The 21,960-nt window shown below is 46.3% G+C and overlaps 2 protein-coding genes across 3 annotated transcripts in view; one reads left to right on the forward strand and one right to left on the reverse strand.

Annotated features, from left to right (window-relative positions):
- Window positions 1-10,295, forward strand: part of LOC142415281 (ligand of Numb protein X 2-like) — a 32,120-nt gene extending 21,825 nt beyond the window's left edge. For both annotated transcript variants that reach the window (XM_075513405.1, XM_075513406.1), the window contains exons 6-10: window positions 375-557; window positions 1,652-1,826; window positions 2,001-2,211; window positions 7,166-7,324; window positions 8,612-10,295. In XM_075513405.1, coding sequence (XP_075369520.1) covers window positions 375-557; window positions 1,652-1,826; window positions 2,001-2,211; window positions 7,166-7,324; window positions 8,612-8,747 — 864 coding nt within the window. In that variant the 3' untranslated portion in view covers window positions 8,748-10,295. The remainder of the gene's footprint in view (window positions 1-374; window positions 558-1,651; window positions 1,827-2,000; window positions 2,212-7,165; window positions 7,325-8,611) is intronic.
- A 3,879-nt stretch (window positions 10,296-14,174) lies between these two features.
- The window catches only part of LOC142414951 (uncharacterized), a 28,618-nt gene continuing 20,832 nt past the window's right edge, over window positions 14,175-21,960 (reverse strand). The window contains exons 13-16 of the mRNA XM_075512771.1: window positions 21,793-21,848; window positions 20,185-20,383; window positions 18,052-18,210; window positions 14,175-15,288 (exon numbers count right to left, since the gene is read on the reverse strand). Of these exons, the coding sequence (XP_075368886.1) occupies window positions 15,156-15,288; window positions 18,052-18,210; window positions 20,185-20,383; window positions 21,793-21,848 (547 nt within the window). The 3' untranslated portion in view covers window positions 14,175-15,155. The remainder of the gene's footprint in view (window positions 15,289-18,051; window positions 18,211-20,184; window positions 20,384-21,792; window positions 21,849-21,960) is intronic.

Raw genomic sequence — 21,960 nt, forward strand, 5'->3', positions numbered from 1 at the left:
TCAGCGTTCTAGCTCTGTTCATTTTGTATCACAACACAATATGCTATTTTGGTTATTTGTACTGAAGTGGAGGAATTAATCATCCCTTTCCACTTTCTTCTGTTTGGCGTTTGTGGGGGAGGGAGGCATGACTGAAGCCTGCCCCTACTCCTGTTCCTTCTGACTAACATTTGCTAATTCCTTTTTTCTTTTTGCCATGGGATTCTGTGGCTCTTCACAAAAACAATGCATCACATTGCACAGCCCTGTTTCAGACCCTTTGTAGAAACCGGTGTCAGCCCTTCCCTCTCCCAAGAAAATTACAGGGGCCATCCCTAATTTCTAATTTATTTTTCTATCTATTTTATTTACACTCTTTTTGTTTCTCCTGGCAGACCACTGAATCAAGAGTGAACTTTGTTGTCTTGAGGCAGCCAGGAGTACAGCTGTCGGACCCGGTAGAAGATGGCAGCACATCAAATAACAGCAGCAGCAGCAGTAGCAATGGAGGAAGCCCAGTGCACCATCGGAGAAGACTAGACCAGAATCACTATAGACGAAAATCTAACTACCAGAAGGTAAGTTTTGTAAATAATGGCAAAAGCGCTGGTTATTCTTGGTCTAGCAGATCTATTATGTTTGCTCTGTGATGGCGATTTATCATGTCAGACTGATCAGTAGCTCCATTTCTTTTTGAGCTATTGAAAAGCAGCAGGTTTGTGGCTTTTGGTACTGGAGAATCGTACATTTGTCATCTACTGGGAAACACAGTTTTTAGGGAAAAATGTGTCAAAATTTCTTCAAATGTCTCTAATGTTGATGCAGAACCAGTGTTTAATCCTTTCTTGTCTGGAAAGGGCAATGGGAAGTTCACTATCCATGAGACGCTTGGGACTTGCTTCTCTACATCCATCAAGCACAACACGTTCAGGGTGTTGCACAATGACACCAAGTTATGCTTCTGGTTTGGAGCTAGAGGGCTTTATGTACAGAAGTAGAAACTACACAAATTACACTGTAGTGCTCCTGTGACTTCAGTGTTGTGTCTGCCATCTGTGTGCATATTATAAGAAGCAGTATGAGCAAGGGGAGAATAGCCAGTCTGTTGTACCAAGAGAGATTTGCTCTATGCTTAGAACTTCCATTTGAGTGAGAAAACTTGCTACAACTGCTTAGACTTTTGTGTTTAAATGTCTCTGGAGCTTAGTAAGTAGCTGTCATAAATGGCTGGAGTGTGGTTCCTTGATTTAAATCCTAGAATATAATTTACATAATGTTTCTACAGCATATGCTATAACATGTGCTTTCACTGCAACCTAAACATTTAGTAGTAGTCAGAGAGAGGTTGATTGCTTGATATGAATGACCTTGAAATGAGTTTGTAGCTTGTTCCTTGGTGCAAAATTGTACTCAGAGTGAGCCCCTCTCTACAGCAAATGAATGTGGGATCATTAGGAGACCAGTGCCTCAGTTGTGGTGGTATCACTTCGGAAATACAGAGTAGTATTTCTACCCAGAGCAAGTAAATGAGAAGCTGACTTTGCCATCCAGCAACATTGCTGAAATGTTCTGGATTAGAGACACAAGACCTTCTGTTATTTTCTTCCAGATCTGGGCTTCTTGTGTTAATTGCATTAATGAAACTGCATTTTGTACTGTCATTCCTCTGTAGGATTTGCCTCAGGGATATGTAAGTCATGAAAAGACGGTTGCGATAAAAAAGGAACCAAAGGAATCTTTAGGGATAACAATTGGAGGCGGAAGGGATAACAAAAACAAGCTCCCTATATATGTAACGAGCGTGCAGCCCATCGGATGTCTCTTCAGGGATGGCAGAATCAAGCGAGGTAAGTAGGCTCTCAGACCCTTTATCCTTTAGGAATTCCGCCCCCCCCCCCTCAGTGAAAGTTGGACTTGGACACTAAAGTGAGGCTGGAAACAGGGTTCCACATGAGACCTTGAGGCAGAAATGGGCTTCATAGCAAAAGATCTGTAATAATGCTATCTTATTTAATCAACAGGAGATGTACTTTTAAGCATAAATGGCATTGATTTGACTCATCTGAACTACTATGAAGCTGTCTCAGCACTGAAGTCTAATGCAGCTTCCCCCTCAGTTGTATTGAAAGCCTTGGAAATCCTTTCATTGAACTCGACAGAGCCATCTCTGGACATCAAGGAGCAAGGATTCAGCTGGTCTCCCCTCTGGATCACATGGCTCGGATTGCCTAGGTACGTTTGTTCAGTGACTGTATAGAGATCTGTTCAATCACAGAGCTGACTTTCACTGAAACATGAGAAATGAATTGCTTTCGTGATTGACTTGGAAGCATCACTGGTATTCTCATTTAGCTCTAAGGCAGTGGAAAACCTTATTTGTCAATGAGATCACATTATAATGAATGCATAAGAAACTTCCAAGGCTTTTTATGGTGTGATCCATAGTTCCCCCACTTCTGTTGGACAGTAACCACTTTTCAGAAGTTCCTGAAAACCTTTTTTTCTAAGAGAACTGGCACAGAAAATGAGAAGTACAGATTCTGGCATTTGAGGCACTGAGTTGATGTATAGTCAATGTAGATATAGTCCCTGCTAAAATATTATTAACTGAAATCACTCTGTGGCTCTTTCTGGATTGCGTAACAGAAGCCAACAGGTACCTGTGCTGTTTTATATTTTCTAATCTGATCATCTCAGTTAGGGGCAGGCATTCTTTCAGTCTGATTCTTTTTGGCTGTCGTAATAGTGTCATCTTTAGCATGAAGCAGAAACGATTCTGAATAGTTGAGTTTTCCTGCTGCAGAGCTTTGGACCATAGACTTAGCACAGATTTTAGCAGCAATGCGGTAAGTTCCAGGTGACAGGGTTGGGGCTTTGAAAGCTTGAATTTCTATCTCCTTCCTGGAGAGGTGAACCTCTGGTTTGCTCACGTTTGCAGTTTCATCAAAATACATTCAGCTGTGAAAGGTAGAGTCTGTTGTCGTTCCAGCTGACTGGAGGAGGATTGTGCAGGAGATGCACTTGGAACAGTAAAGCCGAACCCTTCTGTGGGAAGCTCGGATTATTTACAGCCTTGTTTCTTGAGGCACCTGAAAGAAGAAATACTAACAAAGCCTCTGTTACGTTACCCTTGTGTTACTTAGCAGCCTGTAAATGCTAAACAAACAGCCCAAGGAAGGTAGCTTCTGTGTCTCAAGCAACTGTAACTTGGCTTGTACTCAGCACCGTCCTACCAGTTTCCTCTGCTCTCCCAGGGAATCAGCATGTCTGTTCTGTGCAGGCCTAGTATGAACTAGCCTGAGCTGCACCTGGATAGCCCAAACTGGAGTACCAACCCTCAGATGCTGGCTGGTGTTTATTTCTCATGGGTGCTCCCGCAGTGAAGTATAGCATGGCAAAACCTGGCTGTACTTTCTCCCTTCTTCCTTTTCCAATTTATTTGGATGTCTGATGGCTTGCAGCTTCACCACGCTTTCTGCTACAGGGACTGGAGTCCACTCTTTGCTCATGGTCACCTGCCTTCATTTCAACAGTATACTGACATTACCTGCCATTTAATACATCGCTTGAAATTCTTTTGTTGCTGGCATTAATGTTGGCCCGTCTCCATTTGACTGTTACTGTACCTTGCTACTGAAGCAAGGAGCAATGATTTCAGATGCCCTTTCTGGTCTTCAGTCTTCTTTTCTTACTCCGACCTGAATTCAGACATCTGAATTTGTCTGCCATTCTTCTGTGGGTGTGAGGGTGGTTAGGAGGCACAAAGCAAGGTTATGTCATTTTGGGATCTGACAACGTCTTCCTTGTTTCCAGTAGTAAAAATGGCTGTAATTCTTGTGCTTCCTCACTCATTTTCCCATCTGCTCCCAGTAAGACCTGGTAGCAACTAGCTGGTTGTCCATAGAATGAATGATTTCCCTAAAGCCACTAAGAATCTGCCTTTTTCAGCTAAGCAAGCTGTTTACATTTGATGTTGTAGTTGGCACAATCAGATTATTTTTCATTATTGCTTGAGAACCCATAAACTGACATGGCACCCTTGTTTGTCACCTGGAAATGTTCAGGGTGCCTCTACAATAGCATTTTAGTTTGGCTCAGGAATGTGCTGTTGAAGCGAGAATCCCAGTTGTCCTCACTTGCTGTTTTTAGCTCACGTTGCAGAGAGGTCTTGACCTGTGCAAACTGGCTTGCTTTTGAATAGGACTAAACCAGAAATGCTGCAGAGGAATGCCCATTGCACGCTGGCGTGAACAGACCCTGTGTGTACCACGTTAACCCTAGATTACAGAAAAACCCCTGAACTGTACCAAAACTAGACCTTGTGTCCTCAGCACTCAGATCTGTTCCTTTTGGGCTGCCCTGCTAAAGTAGGCATAGCCTCAGTATGCTAAAACGTTTTGCAGTACAGTGGGAAAGTTTAAAGCTTATTGCTAATGGCATGTGCGATTTTGGTTTTGTTCAGCTTTTTTTTACAGCTACTGCTCCAATCCAGCAGAAATATTCTTTCTTCCTTAGAGGAAACCCATGTATTCAATCCAGCAGAAATATCCTTTCCTCCTTAGAGGAAACCCATGTATTTCTTTCTAGTTTGAAACTGAACTTTATGCTGAAAGACTGGAGTTGAAGTTAGTGCTCAAGGCTAGGGAAGTGTATTCAGTCGTTGCAACGCTTGAGCCCACAGTGTTTAATTCTAGTCTTGATTCTTGTGTCTGTGGCTTTCTGTTTATGTCAAATACCATCCTGTTATCTCGGCACACTTGGTGATGTGCTGTTTCTGAAATGTGGGGCTGCTGTAGCCCATCCTGCAGAACTTGGGTTATATGCCAGACTCCTGTTGCGGAAGTGTTTTAGGAGAGAGATGACAGCCCTTGTCCTGCACCTTTCTTGCGACTCTGGGTAACAGAGGGAATAACATGAGCATCTTGGTCACATTCTTCCTAAAAACAAAACAAAACAAAAAAACCACACTCTGTGCTCCTAAGGCTACTTTCATACCACAGCATTTAGCGTGTAAGCTTGGAGCATCTTCCACCTCTGACTATGGCCAGTGCTGCATACTTCCAATGAAGGTACAAACATCCCCATAAGAGGGACAGTGTAGTAATATTTTTCCGTCTAACCTCAGGCAACTAGTATTGGCCGTACTGAACCAGGTGGCTGGTATCTTTCTTGGATTTTCTGTCTTGTAATACAAGTGTGGGTAGCTCTACTGTCCTTGTAGACTTACTCTTTCTCCATTCTTTGCTTTGTTATTAATGGTGGCAGTGAGTGTTCCAAGTTAATTGTATGCTACTACTTATTGGTACTGAATGTTTATCATTACCACTGTATATGTCACAGAAGACAGCATAGGAACTTTACTTGATTTCTTCATAGCATTATGTTAAATCACTATGTTTATGATAGTATAAAATACCATCTCAAAATGCTGGTTTGGAGGGGGCGTGTCCCCTAATTCATTGCAAACTGAATCCCAAAGGTACTAGAAATACCAAGTTTACAGATTGATTTATCTTCTCTCTGTAAAAGCTTTGACTTCTTGAAGACAGTAACTGTGCACAGTATGGCTTATGGATAATTCTCAGGGGGTGGAAAAGCAGTGTTCCTCCTGCCTTCTTCCTTGAGGTTTAGCCGAAGCCAGTCTCCATGAAGTCTGAGCTCTTTCTGCAACAACTGTTAGGTGCTCCCTGCCATGGCCCTGGCTGGAGCGGTGCACTCTGCAAACTCTGAAAGAGATGCAGAACTGCAAACTCAGCAGGGTGTTTGTCAGAATAAAACTTGTACCTTTACTTTTGGTAAAGTCTAAAACTATTTTACCACAGTCATTTTCCATTATAGTAAATTACCGTTCCTCTTCCTAGAAACCTTTTTTCATATGGAAAACTGATTTCTAGCAAACAGCCTTTTCTAGCTCTTGGAGAATGTGTCTAATTTTTTTTTATGTTCTATGCTGACATAGTGCTTACCATTCTTGCTCTCTGGGCTATTTATTTGCACTAGCTGCCACATACATTTCTCATAGCTGCGTTTTTAAACTTGTGTAGGACCAGTAGAAGAAAACCATGGAAGCATCAGGAAGCCAGAACTAGGTCTTCCAGCGTTTATGTGTGAAGAACTCATACAAAAGTAAATTACAGTTTGAAAGTAGATAATTGGATCTTTGAGAAGTTAACTGAGAAGGCTTTTGAAATCTGAAACTCGTCTGCAAACTGCTCAAGCAAAGCCCTTGAGGCAAAAACGTTTATTAGGAAAAGTTTAGCTGCTGGAATACCTCAGTGGGGTGATCAGCGGCATTTTCACACAGTGTAGCTCTGGCAGCGCCTCGGTGCCAGAATGTAACCTGACTGTGAGCCAGAGTACACGAGATGCTTGCCTGCGCTCCTGCCACACCTTTTCAGATGCCACGCAAAGGCTTTGCACGTCTTTTGTGCTACAAACTCAAGGAGCAAGTGCTGTTAGCGCTTATATATCACGTTCTCCAGGGCAGCCCTGGCATTGCAGCATAACCCAGGCTTACTGAGAAGATACACCTCAGTGGCTGGCGTTCAAAAAGAGTGGCCTGTGATCTCTCTCGGAGGCATCCAGTATCTTACTGTACGCAGCAATCCTGGGTGTAGGTCCTGCAGGAAAGACCTTTCATATTCCGATTTGGTAGTTAGCAGAAGAAAGGCTGCCATACCTCATATGTTTGCTTTCCATCAGTGACACGTAGCTGCTGAATACCTTTGTTGTACCAAGCGTGTAGTATACAGATGGAATTAAAAAAAGCTCAATTCTCATTAATTGCATGGGTGTAACTGCTGTTCACAATGAATTTATTTTTGTCGCTAGTACTGTGCATGTTCATTAGTAGAATTCATGAAGTTATTAATGAATCTTTGAAGTCACAAACCCCTTTAGAGAATGGTGTTTTTCTGTTAACTCTTAAACTAGCACTGACAATACTGAGAAAAGACTTCTAAAAGACTGGCATCTTCAGATTTGAGAATTATCCCTGTAACATACCCTGCAAAAGGGCTGCATCAAGTCCTTAAAAAAAAAAAAAGAAAATAAATATGAGGCTGTTTATAATAAATAAATAAATAGCTGTGCTTTCTGCAAGGAAAAACATAATTTTCTGGTTAGGTAGTTTTCCTTGAAACACACTCATAAGCTTTCTCTGTTTTGACTGTGCCTGTCTTCACAGCTACCTTCACTGCTGTCAAGACATTGTCCTTAGTAAAGGTAACCTGGAAAGCTGGGGCTTCAGCATTGTTGGAGGCTTTGAGGAAAGCAAAGGAAACCAGCCATTCTTCATCAAAACCATAGTGCCCGGGACTCCTGCCTTCCGAGACGGGAAACTAAAGTACGTATGAGCTGCACTGTGGATCTCTGGTGTTTGTGTCAGAAACACTATCAGTCCTTATGTCGGCATGCACTGCTTTACCAAGGGGCTGTCTTTTACCCTTTTAACTAGTTGAGCTAAAAGTTAATGACTTCTAATTCTTAGACACTCATTTGTGCAGTTAATACTGTTCCCAAAGTTGTAACAAACTTAAGTCCTATATTAATGAGTGTTTTGGTTTCTCTATAAAGGTGCAACTAAAAGAAATTAACAGTTACATTTTAAAAGGCTGTAAAGGTTTTAATTGAGTAATTAGATAAAAGTAGAAGTGGGATGTTTGAGAAGAGTCTTGGAGGTTCCAGGGTATAAAATTGCCTGGATTAGGAAAAGTATCCCAATGGAAGCAACAAAAGCCCTCTGGTGCAGGAAACGTAAAACAACTGACATGTTTGTTAGTAATCGCAGGGAGTGGAGCTGGAGGACCCCACAGAACTCTCTTGCAGTGTTATCTCTGGGAACCAACAGAGCTGGCTTCTCAGCAAGCATGCAGCAGGCTGTGAGTGCAGGACTGTAAAAAATAGAAGCAAGGCTGCTGTCTTGCAGGGGACATAGCTTCGGTGTAGGGAGCTGGGCTTTGCTCCCCTGAAAACAGTGTGAAAGAACAGAGATGGGTCAGAGCCTTGGTGGGAGGACTGGAGGCAGCTGGGTTCCTGTCTGAGTGCTAGGACAGCAATGCACTTTCCCCACTAGACACAAGGAAGGTGGCTGGCTGGCTTCAGCACCTCACATCATGACGGCTGAACGGTACAACCACGCAGAAGGTAGCTTGGTGTGCTACAGAGGCTGGCGGATCAGGCAGGACTCTGAAACCTCTATTGTACTGAGCTACAATCTGGCAGCATGCTTCAGCGTTGTGAGCACTTCACCTTAGTGGTTGCCAGTCAAGTAGCTGTAGGAGTGACCTTGGTGTGTTTATCAGCACAAATTCATTTTCTCTAACTTTTTTCCCTCTGCTGACTGGCCTGGCTGGTCATGCTGCTGGTGACCTTCACTGCTGTGACACTCAAGTGCCAGCAGTGTCCTCCCTTTCCCTTGCCCTCTTTGACTCAGAAGCAAGCCTCTGACAGCAACCACTCACTGCTAGCATCCATTCCTTGCCCCTAATCTTTCATCGAGTGAAAAAGTTGCTTCAACAAAGAGTTGATGATCTGGGCTCAGGGTGGGCTAGATGACCTTGGGGGTCCTAGGGTGCGGTGTTAACAGTAATGAAATAAGTCCTGACAATCATGTTTCCTGTCTTCTGATTAGGTGTGGAGATGAAATAGTGGCAGTAAATGGAGTGCCAGCAATAGGAATGAGCAACTCGGAACTAATCCCAATGCTGAAGGAGCAAAGGAACAAAGTCACGCTTACCGTGGTGTCCTGGCCGGGAAGCCTCGTGTGAAAGCTCAAACAAAACACAACAGTTTCAGGTATCAGTTGGCCATCACACAAAGCTAAACATCTGACAGATAAGGGAATGCTGAACTCTTGCTACACAGCGTATTGCCACGGAAGACTTCTAGCTTCCTTTTTGGAGAAAACATTTCTTGACTGTGCTGAGGTTATCAGCAAATCTGGTTGCTGGATTCAAAGTAATGGTTAATCTGAACAGTTGTTGTAGCTTCCTGGGCTCATTAAAGCTCCTTAGGATTGGTGGTGCAGAGAAAGCTCTTTTTCCAGTGTTTCTCTACAAATTGCCTTTGAGGTGCTTTCCTCAATTTTAGAGCTCTGCTTTCCATTTAGTATTTTGAACAGGTTAAACCAGGCTTGACTGTCTGATTTCCCCTGCTAGTTTAATACAGTTCTGCTACTGCTCTCTGACTGCCATTCTTGGACATTGAGTCATTTTATACGTGCTTTTAAAAGCCACTAATAAAACTGTAATGATGTGGACCGAATTAAGCAGTTCCTATAGCTCCCAGTTTTGATGTTTTTAGGTTACTGAAACCTAATGAATGTGTTTATACATTAAAAAAACAACTGTAACTCTCAGCTGACAGCTGAAGAGCTGCTAGGTTAGCATGCTGGAGCTGTGCTGACTTGTATGAAGGTCCTATCACCAGGTAGCTGTCACGAATCCTGATTTAGGATCCTGCCAGCTATGCCAATTTGTTGCGAATGGGTGATTTAGGCCGCTTAAAGAACCACTGTCAAAGGTATCAGCAAAAGCGGTTTCATTGAAATATGATGCAAAAGTGTGACTTTGTTAAAGATCGATGGCAAGGTTCACTCTTACTTACTGCACAAAGGATAAAACAATGATTCAAAACTACCAAAACACAAATCAAAGTTACCATAATACAAGGTTACGCGCAACGTTGGTCGCTTACCAAAGATCTGCAGTTGGTGAGAGGTCTCTCGGCCTCCAGGAGCAACCCTGAGAGGTATCTCAGCTCAAGGGGAGATCACCGCCACGCAGCCAGTGCTCAAAGAAGGCTCGCTTAGGCTGTCGTATTTACAGGATAAAGTGGTTGGCTTGTAGTCAAATTACATGCGATGGGAAAGGTACGTGTGAGACTCCTTGTACACACAACTTTCTTTGTTCCTTGATGAGTGAGTGGTGGAAAAGCCACCCGCTATTCATGTGTTAATCACACGATTGGTGTTCCAAGCTCATATGCATCGATGCGCACTGTGTCACTGCTCCTTTGTGGGTTTTCACAGAACAGACTGGAACTAGAGAAGTTCTTGGCCTGGTTACAGCTTAGGCCTTTACCTCCTTTGGAGCCTGTACCAAACTACTGAGAGTTTGGTGAAGGAGTCAAGTGCATCTGTCACAGCAGCCAGAGATAAGAAACTTGTTTCGTTTTCATCCCCTTCCTCAGCTTGGTTTCCCTCGTTTTGACCAGCTTTCCCCCAGAAGGCAGATGATGAAGTAAACAGACTTGTTACAAGAAACCTCTGTCCCAGGATGCTGTCGTTTTTATCAGTTTCCCAGTGACCAGATGCAGAGTTAAGGTGCGGGGAGGAGGATGTACCTGACACAGCACCTGTACTGTCAGGCATGTAAGATGAGCTCCTGCAGTTGTGTTCACGTCCCTCTTGCAGCTGGAGCAAACTATCAACTCACTGGATCAGGGTGAGCTCGGAGGGTCGCTGGCTGCCTCCGCTGCGTTGCACCAACTGTATGAAATAAGCTACCTCCCAAAGGAGAGTGTGGCCCCTTTGGCTTCAGTTCAAATCCACCGTATAGTTCAAACTCAGAAGAAAAGAACTGAAGCCAAGGCAGGTGGGTTTGACTTGTGATACCTTGCTAAGTTCCTACCTGGAAACTTTGCATAAAGCAATTCCCTCCTTTTTTAGAAGGTTGTTAATCAGCAGTAGATATAACAGATCTTTCTCAAACCAGGTTGCATTGAGAGAGATCTTTCCTCTTACACTGTTTCTGCTGTACCTTTTATGGGGCCAGCTCAGACTATAAGAATCAAAGGAGTTCCTCTTGCCTGTAAAAATGCTACCTAAAATGACTGTTTAATTCCTTGTTGTAGTAACCTGACTGCAGGTAAGTGCCCATCATTGTCTTAAGCAGTGCTTTTCTTAGGGTTGGCTACTTTGCAATTAGCGATTACTGCAGAGTAGAATTGTTCCTTGCTAGATGACTTAGCTGTTTACTTATGGAGTGACTTCACTTCCTTTGGCCGTTAGCTTAAGGCAGTATATAGCAGGGCCTGTTATCAGAGTCTATTATACAGAAATAGCTTAGGATCCAGTCGTCACAAAAGCTTCCCTGGCACACGGTGTGGCTCTTTGTTTGGTTGATAAATACCGCTGGGGACTTTGACAGCAGAAACAGTGTGTGGCCAGCTGGGCTCTGGGGCCTTTTTTTCCTGTTGTTGCTACTGAATGCTGAGAGCAAAATCATTCAATCAAACATCAGAAAGGTGCCTGTGGAAAACTAGTCACTCGACCTCTGTCTGACACAAAGGAACAGAAAAACCTGAAGCAATTTTTGTCTCTTTCCCATCAACGTGCAGAATCTGTGCCTGGTATGGAGCAGTAAATATTTATGTAGATAGCGAGAGGGCGATGCCTACTGAGTAGCACCAAATATCAGTTGTATAAAGCCAGAAAAAAGCCATGCAGCTGGTGGTCAGGCAGGTTAAATGAAGAGGATGCTGCAGAAGGCAGCATGAGTTTTACCATCACTCCATCTCCTTTCAAGGTGCCTTCAACTTCACCAAAATGTCCTAGTAATTTAAGTGTTGTTTCCAAGATCAGCTTGTTAAGATGTCAAATTTGTTTTGATGCCTTTATAAATTATTGTAATATTACTGAAAAACATGTTGTTATAGGCGTTTTTTTAACCTTCCTTTCCAGTGTATCAGCTAACACCCCCAGAATAGGTCACCTCAACAACAGACACTTCTCCAAGAAACTGACCTTCTGAGGCAGGAAATAGTGTAATTGTCTTCTGCTTCTCCCAGGAGAGGAGCTGGGCTGTCCCGAAATGGCTGTGACTGGGGAAAAAAACCTGAACAAAAGTAAATCCCACATACCCTTCCCCTCAGTTGTGCCCCTGGCTCCTGTCTGCGAGGCTGGCCACAGCCCACTAGTGCCTGTGGGGCTCAGAAGTGACTGGACTGAAAAGCTAACCCAGGGAATAGATAAAGCTTTATTTAACGAGGCTTAACTCCCCCATTCGGTGTGCTGCACAGCTCAGCAACTACGAGGCAACGCTGGGGCTGCTGCTGTTGCTCCCAGAGGAAATGCATGTCTGGGCTGGGTCAGGTTTTGTTGTCATTTCTACTACTGCAGTGCAGGCAGCACAAAACATCCCTGACTGGACTGGGAGAAAGGCAGCATTGCCGTAAACTATCTGCTGCACAACCGTAATGAAATTAGCCTCTTTCCTCCTTAGTGCTGTGCCCATTTCACACTGTCAGGAGCCGAACAACCTGCCAGAGGGTCCCCCAGATGCCTTACACCTTCTCTCCCCATTAAGCTGGCTGGCACTTGTGTAGTAAGACTTGTGCAAGTACTCATCTCCGGCTGTGAAGTTCACCCTCTCGGCGATGCTCGGTGCCTGGGGCATTCTGCACTCAGTAATGCACAGGCCCACGTCTCCGCTCCAGCTTTGCTCCAGCCCAAGAACTGGCCTCTTTCCTGAGAATTATGAGAGTCACCATTCAGTATCCCCAGGGAACACTACCACGAAACCTGCAGTAGTCACCTGATGCAAGTAAAGATTATTTCCAAAGCCTCACCTTTAGACTTCTCTAATACGCTAAAGGCAAACATTTCACCTCTATTTATTTCATTAAAATAAAAACATTTCAAACTGTTTCCCTTGAATTCACAGCTGCTTCTGGCAGCATAAGCCTGCGAACATCAGTGAAGGACTTGGGTCCATCTGTAAAAACATTCAAAAAACACCAGAGGAAGCTGCAGCCCTGACATGCCAATACACAATTCTCCATCCCCTCTCCCACACCACCAGCAATAAGCCCAGGTGCCAAGGGATGCGGCCTGGATGTGATGACCATTAATTATGCCTATTTACAGGTTGAGTAGCTTCTGTCACCTCCGCAAACAGAGCAAGAGCCTAGGGGACTGGATGTAGAATAGCTCTGTCCACCCACGGAGAGGCACCACGGACACCTTAGCGTGCAAAAACGGACGAAATGCTACTGACTGGGGGCCAAACCCTAGACTTACCTTGGCGTAAAACTCTATTGCCAGCATTTTCCCCTGATTCAAGCCAGGCGAAAGCCAGCTCAGACTGGGCTGGGGAGCACTGCCTGGCCTTCCCTTTGGTGCTAGCTGCCCTAGCCCTGTCAGAGTTCATGGTCTGGAAAGAAAAAAATACCAGATTTCACAGTTACAGAATACAGACTCCTTATGGAGGCGCGGACAAGGACGCTTGGCCCCTCTCCCACTTGACGCTCCCGTCTGCAAGCGAGCCTGTGCTCTGAAGCGGAGGGCAGGCACGTTTGTCATTGCGCTGCAGCCAAGTGTGCTTCCAGGGCACACGTACCGAGCACTCTTGAATCCTTCCCGCCACTTTTTTGATTTCTCCTCCGCCCACGCCCTGCCACAACTGGATAAAAGCAAGTTCATCCCAAGTTCCTGAAAGCTATGGGGCAATCACAGCTGAACCCACCACCCTGACCCCAGGAGAAGCATGCCAGGAGGCTTCCCCTCGCTCCGCCTGCTCAGTGCCAGGAGCTGGGATTCCTGCAGCTCGCCTCTCAGCGCAGCACCGCTGCCCTCGTCTGATGCCCGAGCAGGCGACCGATGAGAGATGCCGTATGCCTGAACTGCCGTGTTCTACCAGAACGCTGACATGGCTGCAGAGGGAGGAATACTTTGAAGCCTGATTCCAGGCCCTGCCCTTTAACTCTGGTTCAGTGCACACGCCTCCCCACTGCACCCACGTTTCCCATCATCTCAAAGCACCTTTAAAAAGCTACATGAAAAACAAAAAACAAACCAATCCCCCACTCTTTCTTCTTCTCCCCACAGGTTTTGCAGTTAATGACTCATCAAATGCACTATCATAGCATATAAACTGCTACCATGGTGCTATCCCGACTCAAGTGTCTAAAGTTGGAAGCTTCACACGACACTCAGACTTGCGCAATTACAATACAAAAAAAATACATACCATTTCAGAACCATATTATTTTAGGGCAAAGATTTAAGACAGTTTTAAATAACAAGTAGCAGAAGATACTTAAAAATGAGACACTTGTGGACTCACCCAGATGGAAGTGCAGTATATCCTAAGTACCAGACATACCAAAACCCCTCAAAATTATTTCCCCTGTTCTTCCCACCCAGAACCATCGCTGGTGCCACCCTCCCCAACCAATACTAAGTCCAAACAAACTTTGGAATTTGACTGAATTTATTTTGAGGTCTGGGGGGAAGGAATGCATTGCACAGGAGTGTTGGTGATAACCAAATAGAAATAAGCCAACCCCATGAGGGCAAACTGCTAGATGGGACTTCACGTTCTTTACCATGCTAGATTATTCAGCTCAACTCTTAGTTTAAAAAAAAAAAAAATTTAGTCAAAACTGATTAAAGAGAAACTCATGCTCTCATTATGGGTCTTCCGTTGATTTCCCACTTACACGTGTAATATATGATAGAACTATTTTTGCAAGGGATAAAAAAAACCAAACCACCTAGGTCTGAAGGCTTTGCAGACCTTCTGTAAACACAGCCGAGAGCTTCTCAGAGCTGTCAGACCAAAGCAGTAAAAGCAGTTCCTCCTCACGTGCTGCCCGGCTGGCCCCAGAGAAATCAGAAGACATTTTTGTAGCTATAAAGAAATTTATTTGGGGATGAGACTTTTCACTACTAGAAGCCAGACTCTAAGCTGGCTCTCAGGATCTAAGTCACACTTTTCTTTGGACAATAAATTTCAAGTCGCACTTACTGTCCTATTTTTCAAAAAGGAATGATGATGACAAAAAATAAACAAAAACTATTACCTAAATGCGTTAGTTTCAGCTGAAGCCATCTTCCATCAGAAACCATAGGATCTGATACGACAAAGTTCTCCCTAGGGATGTTTATGAGTAGAGTAGCTCAGTGCTCTGTATACTAGTACTGCTGTATTTTGTCTCGTATAAAAAAAAAAAAAAAAAAGGTTTAACTGCATGTGCAGGCTCGGCTCTCAGACTGCTGCCACATGCTTCACTGCTCGCCCAGAGTCAGCCTCTCTTCCCTGCGGGGCGGGGGGGTGTGTGTGTGGGGAATTAAAAATAAAAAAAAAAAATCAACCCCCCAAACCAAAACATCACCAATGCCAGGCTGGCGCAAAGGGAGCAAGTTCCTCCTGAGGGCTGGCGGTGGGCCGGGGTTACTCCTTGGCATCCTGCTCCTCTCCCTCCTGGGCACCATCTTCGCTGGCCTCCTTCTCCTCTTTGCTACGCTTGTTCTTTTTGTGCTTGTGACGCCGATGACTCTCCCCCTCCTCGCTCTCATGTTGCTTGCTGCGGCAGGGAAGAAAGGGGAGAAGAGAGTTACATCAGAGCCTGCATCAGCACAGCTCTGCCGCAGAAGAGACCCACACGCACTGACTCTACGGCACGCGTGGGGACAGAGCGCTTTGATCTAGGATGAACAGACAGACCGGAAGTGCTGAGGGCATCACGGTGCCACTGAAAGGCTTCGTCGTGTTTATTTGGGACGATCTGATATCGCATGTGGCTGAACCAAGGGCAGGTTAGGCAAACCGCTGGAGGTGGTTGCTTTACACCACACGCTGCATCAGCACCCGGGCGAGGCAGGCAGCGTACTGGAGAGACTGCTGTCGGAATAATTTTTTGATAGTTTTTATAAGCAACATTTCTGTGTCCTTTCCACTCCTAAGGGAGCTCTAACAGTTTTGACACATCTCAAGCTTTGATGTGAAGCACTGAGCCTGCGGAGAGAAGGAGGAGTCCGAAATCTGAGAGGTGTTTGAAACTTTCACTCCTCTCAACCTCTGGGGAAATCCCTGGACTAGAGGCAAAAAAGGGATCAATGTAGCTAGAGAAACAAGCGTTTCCTAAGGGGAGGCAGGTCCTATTTCTACTTCTGCTTACTCATAAATGACCTGGCACTTCACTAGCTCTGTGCTTTAAAACCTCCTCTCTCTCCTCACCCAGACTTGTTTTCCAGATGCAGCTGGACAGGATTTCTGTGACCTGGGAAAAATCCCAGCCAGAAGTAACTCTGAGCAGGTTGTGGATGCTCTGAGCCCTGCAGCCCACCTGTGTATGCGCAGCGTGCCTGACACAGCCCACCCAGAGACCAGCCTCTGTCTCCCGTCAGGGAAAGGTGGGAGCTCTGGTTTTGCCCACTCTGGTTCTTGGCCCCTCCTGGGAGGAGATTTTCTGCTGCTTCTCAAACGTGCAATTATTTCTCCTCACAGGTTGAAAACCAAGTGAGGTCTCTAGAGCTGACGGTGGTGTGAAGGTGGCAGAATTAAAACAGAGCATGGAGTACAGGAAAAAGCAGATTAAATTTACCGCAGGAAGACGTACGGTCACACAGTACGGACACCCAGCTCCTCGAGTGGGGACAGTCAGGTGTAGAGACACATTCTCACCTGCAGCTGGGATACCAGTTTAGCAGCAGAGACGCCTAACTGGCTGAACCACTGAAGCCCTGGCTGAAAAGCTCCTGGCTTCAAGTAATTTTCTGCCTTGTTTAATAAACGGTTTCATAGTCATTAAAATAAAAAAATAATAATAAAAAAAAACCTGCTGCCTCTCCTCCAGCCATCTTCAGCCACCGTGTGGACAGCAAGGCGGCAGTGGCTTATGCTTGAACAATGTGACTGTCCTTTAATATTTAAACAAGCATCAGTGATTTCCGTCAGACTGGTCAATTTGCAGTAAACTGGAAACGACAAGGAAACCCTTTCATCCTCCTGCAAACGCCTTAAACAGGCTCAAATCTCAAAGTGCCTCAAGCAGGGACTCCGGCATGCACTCGAAGTGGCCTTAAACAAAAAGTATTCCTCCATTTGCTTTAGGTAACAAACGCTTCCCTCCCATCCTACCACTTGGAGCAAGACAGAGAGTATCTCTGTGTGGTTTAAGGAGCAGAGGAAAAGTCGCCTCCTTCCCACCTCGTGCTGTAGCCCAGCTCTGTAAATCCAGCTCTCAAGCAGATTCCGACACTGCTTTGGGGAATTCCATCCTGTTCGTGCAGTCAGGTATCTAACACTAGATTTCAATTCTGAGTAGAGGAAGCTGAGAAATAACCCTTAAAGCTGTTGCCTTGTCAGTCTGGTTCAGTTCAGCTTCCCTTTGCTTTGTATTCAATTTTGATTATGGTCCTTGCCTTTCTTCCCATCACTTTGTTTCCGACCCTTCAGCAATCAGTCCTTTCTTGAAAACTTACTCATCTCCCTAAGGACGAGAACAGCCTTTTGCCTCCAGTCACTAGGTAGGAGTTTTTCTGATACCAATTTCAAAATGAGGGTAGTTACCTCCAGAGCTGACAGGAATTTCATCTAAAAGAAGGAAGTAAGCTGAAGCACCAAAACCCCGAGCAAGTCTGCTCAAGTCATTGCCAGGATGTAAACTGCCACGGCAACTGAGCACGGCCTCAGAGCAGCGACCGGACCTGTTACTTTGCTGGAAGAATGCTCTCACAGGATGGCCATCTGCAGCAAATACATTTTCTCCAGAAAATCTGGGGTTTTAAGACATCTTGCTCTGCTCCAAGTGTTTCACCTTTGTCCAGATCATCTCAACCTCACTATCAGAAGCACCGGGCACAGAGCTCTGATCGTGCCGTGCTCAGCCTCCTGCTCCAAGAGGATGAGAGCTCTTCTTTTCCACACAAGAACACAGGATACTGAAAGCTGATGCTTCCGTTACGGTTTTGCATTTTCCTTTGTGTGTACTTTCTTAACAGCAGGAGCTATGCTGGTCTGATGTGATGTTTAGCAGAGGTTAAGCTCTCCTTTGTCAATCAGCGCTGCAATTTTGTTGGCAGTGATTCGACATCCCGCCAGCTGCCTTACTGAGAATTGACAAACACCAAGGACTCCTCTCCCTATTACAGGCAGTCCTGCCTCCTGCCCAGGTACAAGCCCGAGAGCGCTTTCCCTGCCTGGGTGTCACGTCTCGGGACATCAGCAGGTCACAGGCAGGCAGTATGACCCAGGGCGACAGTTCACTCCGAGAACATCAGCCTTCTTGTCTGCAGCTAAGGGGTGTTCCTAGCAACAGCCCAGTTCAACCCTGGACAGCTCTTACCGTCTTGAAGACTTATGCTTGCTGCTCTCCTCTTTGTCTCTGTGCCTGCGCTCTCGGTGACGATCCTCTCGTTCCCTGCTGCGATCTCGACTCCGGCAGTAGTCGCGCTCAAAGTCGTAGCTGCGCTCTCGGCTGTAGTAGCGGTATCGTTCATCATCGCTTAAGAAGAGAAAGGAGAAGTGAGGCAGAGGAACACACCACTCGTGGACCTGAAAGTCAGGAGCCATGGTTACAGGACTGTAGAACCCCATCCTCACCAACAAAATCTGACACCTCTTACTCTATCAACAGGCTGAGGTATTCGTGATGCTCCTGAAAAAACCTGTAACAATAAGCTGCTGCCGCTGACTGAACCCAAGCTGCAACCCAATCCCTGTTTCTAACCACAGCAAAATAACATTCGGCATTTGCCTATCATGTAGCTCATAAGCCCACACAGTTGAGTATCATGGCTTGCTCCTGGCCTCTCAAGGCAAAGGGTTTACAAAATTTGTTCTCTGGATTTGCCAAGGGCATACCTTAGCAGCAGGCACGTGGCCAACATCTCAGGGCTTTTGCCCTCACAATCCTTCTGGAACACGTCCAAGACATCCAGCTACCTTGTTCAGAAAAAACAGAAACCTGCTCCCCTTGCCCATTCTGCCTGCCCTGGCGCTGGGTTTTACCTCACAACGCTATTGTCCCAGATAACCTACAATTCTTTTGTGTGAGTCAGACTAAGGGACTATTTTCTTCCCCATGAGTTCAAAAACTCAAATTGTGAGTATAGCCGACACAGTCTTTCTGCCTACACCTAACTATCTGCTCAAGGCACCTCGTTCAGTCCACATACCGGAGTGGGCATGATGCACCTCAAATTCAGATACATCCCACACTCCCCTTCCCTCTACACCTCATAGTCCCTATTCAGCTTCTGAAAGGCAAAATCTAAAGGGTTAATAAGTCCCACTGTGGGAAACAATATTGAGACTCTGAGAGAAAGGAAGTCTGAAATATCATCCTAACCCTCATGGAAACGAGCTAGACAAATAAATGGCCAGTATCAATCATCTGGGAGCGCTCCAAGGGACTTCACTGAGCATGGCTACTCGCCCTGCTTTGGCAAGCATGATCTTAGAGGTCAGCATGCTCGAAAGCCCCCAGAAATGCTAACAATGTGCTCAGGAGTGCTGATCACAGGACTTGGCCGCAGCATGAACCTGCTCAGGAAGTGTGGGAGTCTCAGCTCTTCAAACTGTAGGGATTCTGTTCTGTTCCTTCCCCTTCCACCCACAGCGCCCACAAGCTTGTTAGGGGGGGGGGGGAAAGAAAAAAAAGGTTAGGAAAACGTTGCCCTATTTGCTCACCCCCTGGGCCGGGAAGTTCCCCGGCAGGCAGCACCCCTCTGCCAGGAATGTGCATTCTGATCATGTTTTGAATGACTATTGGTATTTCTGAGCCTGAAGCCTGCAAAACACTGACGCTGCCTGTGACAGAACAAAAAAGTGATGGGTTTAGAAAGAGCCTTTGCAGCCTAGCCTTCACTTAAGCTCTCTAGATCAACACCAGGAGGCTGAAAGCCTCCTTGCCCAAGTGCTCCCAGCGCTGCTGTCGCCTGAGATCACATCAGTTCCCACCAAGGTGGTTGTCTGTCTCCAGCACCGCTCCCAGAAACGCCTGGTTAAGGATTGACTTTTCATGGCTGACTCCTGGTGAACGGCACTCCTTGCCCTGAAAGCCTCACCAGGAGAGCTGAGCCATGGGTGGTTTGTCCTTTGATCTGACAATTGCATTTAGAAGACAAGAAGCAGCAGCTTCTATGGCCAGTGTTTCACACTGAGCTGTGAAATACCCAGTAAACAGAGAGGGGCTATTTCATTAACTGGCCTCACATTACAGGTGGGAGAGCAAGCGAGACTGGTTCTGCTGGATTTAAACAAAAAAACAGACACAGGAAATCAGCCAGTGACGTTGGCTCCTAGTTTGTCCTCCAGCTAGTGATCCGAAGTATCTGCTCACCAGACATTTCAGAAAATCACACTGGTTTAATCTATAATCCCGTCCCTTGCCCAAACACCTTCTTGGGCTCCAGGGCAAGGCCAGGGCTCCCTACTGGGCAGCCATGAGCAGAAGCTGCCGAAAACCAGCACTCACTTGTTGTATTCACTAGTGGTCGGAGTGCGGTCTCGGTCTCTCTCCCTTTCTCTTTCCCGCTCACGCTCTCGCTCCCTCTCGCGCCTGGAGCCCGAGTACTCCCAATGGCTGCTGCTGGAACTGCTTGTGCCTTTGTCCACCGTCGTCACCCAGGGCGTGTGGGATGTGGAGATGGGTGGGTAGCTGATGAAACCTGAATCTGCAGTGAGAGAGCAGAATCCTTGTTCATCTGAAGCATTAACAGCATCCTCTCCGTCCCTCCCGTTCCAAGGATACCCTCTGGAGGTACGGCTGAATCCAAGGAGACAACAATGGCCCAGCTCCCTCCCGTCCTCACTCTCCCGTTTTACCTGCAGCAGTTCACTAAGAACACGTGAACACCTTTTCCCCGAGGAAGACGCAAGCAAGACCAGATATTTACAGACGTCGCTGCCGAATCTCCCCAGCCCCTTACACCACACGTTACTGCAAGGGCTATGCACTCCCCCAGCTCTTGCTCTCTATAGGGCCTGCTATGTAGGGCATGCTATAAGGTCTCCACTGAGAAAAGCTTCAGTCCATCCCTCCCAGACATCCTGGCTTAGAGGACAAAGGTGCCCATGATGCTGAGGCACCCCTCTCCTCCTGCTGAGCCAGCTGAGTTTAGTTAGCTCTAGGCTCTTGGCCACCCTTACAAGGTCTCCCTTCTCACCAGGCACCTTCTCGCCTAAGGCAGCAGCTGGGCAGGGCCAGGGCCACCAGCTGTGAATGAAGGATGCCACCTGATGAGCCCAGAGCCACCAGCACTTCCCCATCCAGATGCTGGCCTGCTGGGGCCTGCTCAGCTGGACCAGCGAGGTCATATATCCCAAAGCGGTACCAGCTGCTGAAGAGCTACACATGTGACAGCACTTGAGGCTCCCATTTCTCAGGAAGGCCTCACGCTGCCCACTCCTCCAGCCACCACCTGCAGAGGAGACAGCGCGGTGCTGCCTGCGATTCTGTCTGCTCAGCACGGCGAGGAGGTGCCGCTCTGAGTGCTGGTCACTAAGGAAAGGCGAGAGGACATGGGCATTGCTGGCAGGGCTGCAACAGGGAAGGAAATCTGCTGAAATTCTGGCACTGCCTCTTCCATTACAAAACAAAAGGAGACAGATGCCTGCATGTGCCTGTAGGCAAGGAAGATGATGAAGTGGGGGAGGAGGGCATTCAAAAGCTCAGGGAGGAGACGCAAAGCTGATGGTTGTGCTTGTCCCTGAGGGTGGGGGAAAAGGAAGAGAGTGCGAGGGAGTGTGAGCAAGTACGCATGCAAACAAGTGCAAGAATATGTTGCTGAGGCACATGGGGAAGCTTCTCTGTTGCTGGGTATCTGCACTGAAAACAGTGATCTGAGGCTTTGCATTCAACTACAAAATTGCATTCATCATTGCTGCAAAGCATTCAGCTTTCCAAACACCTCATGGTGTAGCCAAACTCAGCGTCTGTTTCTAGTGACTGGGACAGTTTGGGGCACAACCAAGACCCTGAAGTTAAGCAAGCATGATGCCCATCAGCTTAAGAAAAGCTTAAACTACCAAATACCAAAGAGAGATATAAGCAGCGTGACTGTTTGTTATCTTCAGTGCTCACCTGCAGAGTTGTAGCCAAACGGAGGAGGCTGCCTATTATTGTAGCTGGCTGGCTGGCTTTGGAGAGAGAAGAGGATGCGAGTTACTAACATCAGTGACCCCGTGCAGGTGTGTCCGCACTGCAAGTTCACCCCATTTTTTCTGAAGGTCTGTGGAACATCCTGATGGG

This window comes from Mycteria americana, chromosome 10, assembly GCF_035582795.1.
Source record: "Mycteria americana isolate JAX WOST 10 ecotype Jacksonville Zoo and Gardens chromosome 10, USCA_MyAme_1.0, whole genome shotgun sequence".
NCBI lineage: Eukaryota > Metazoa > Chordata > Aves > Ciconiiformes > Ciconiidae > Mycteria > Mycteria americana.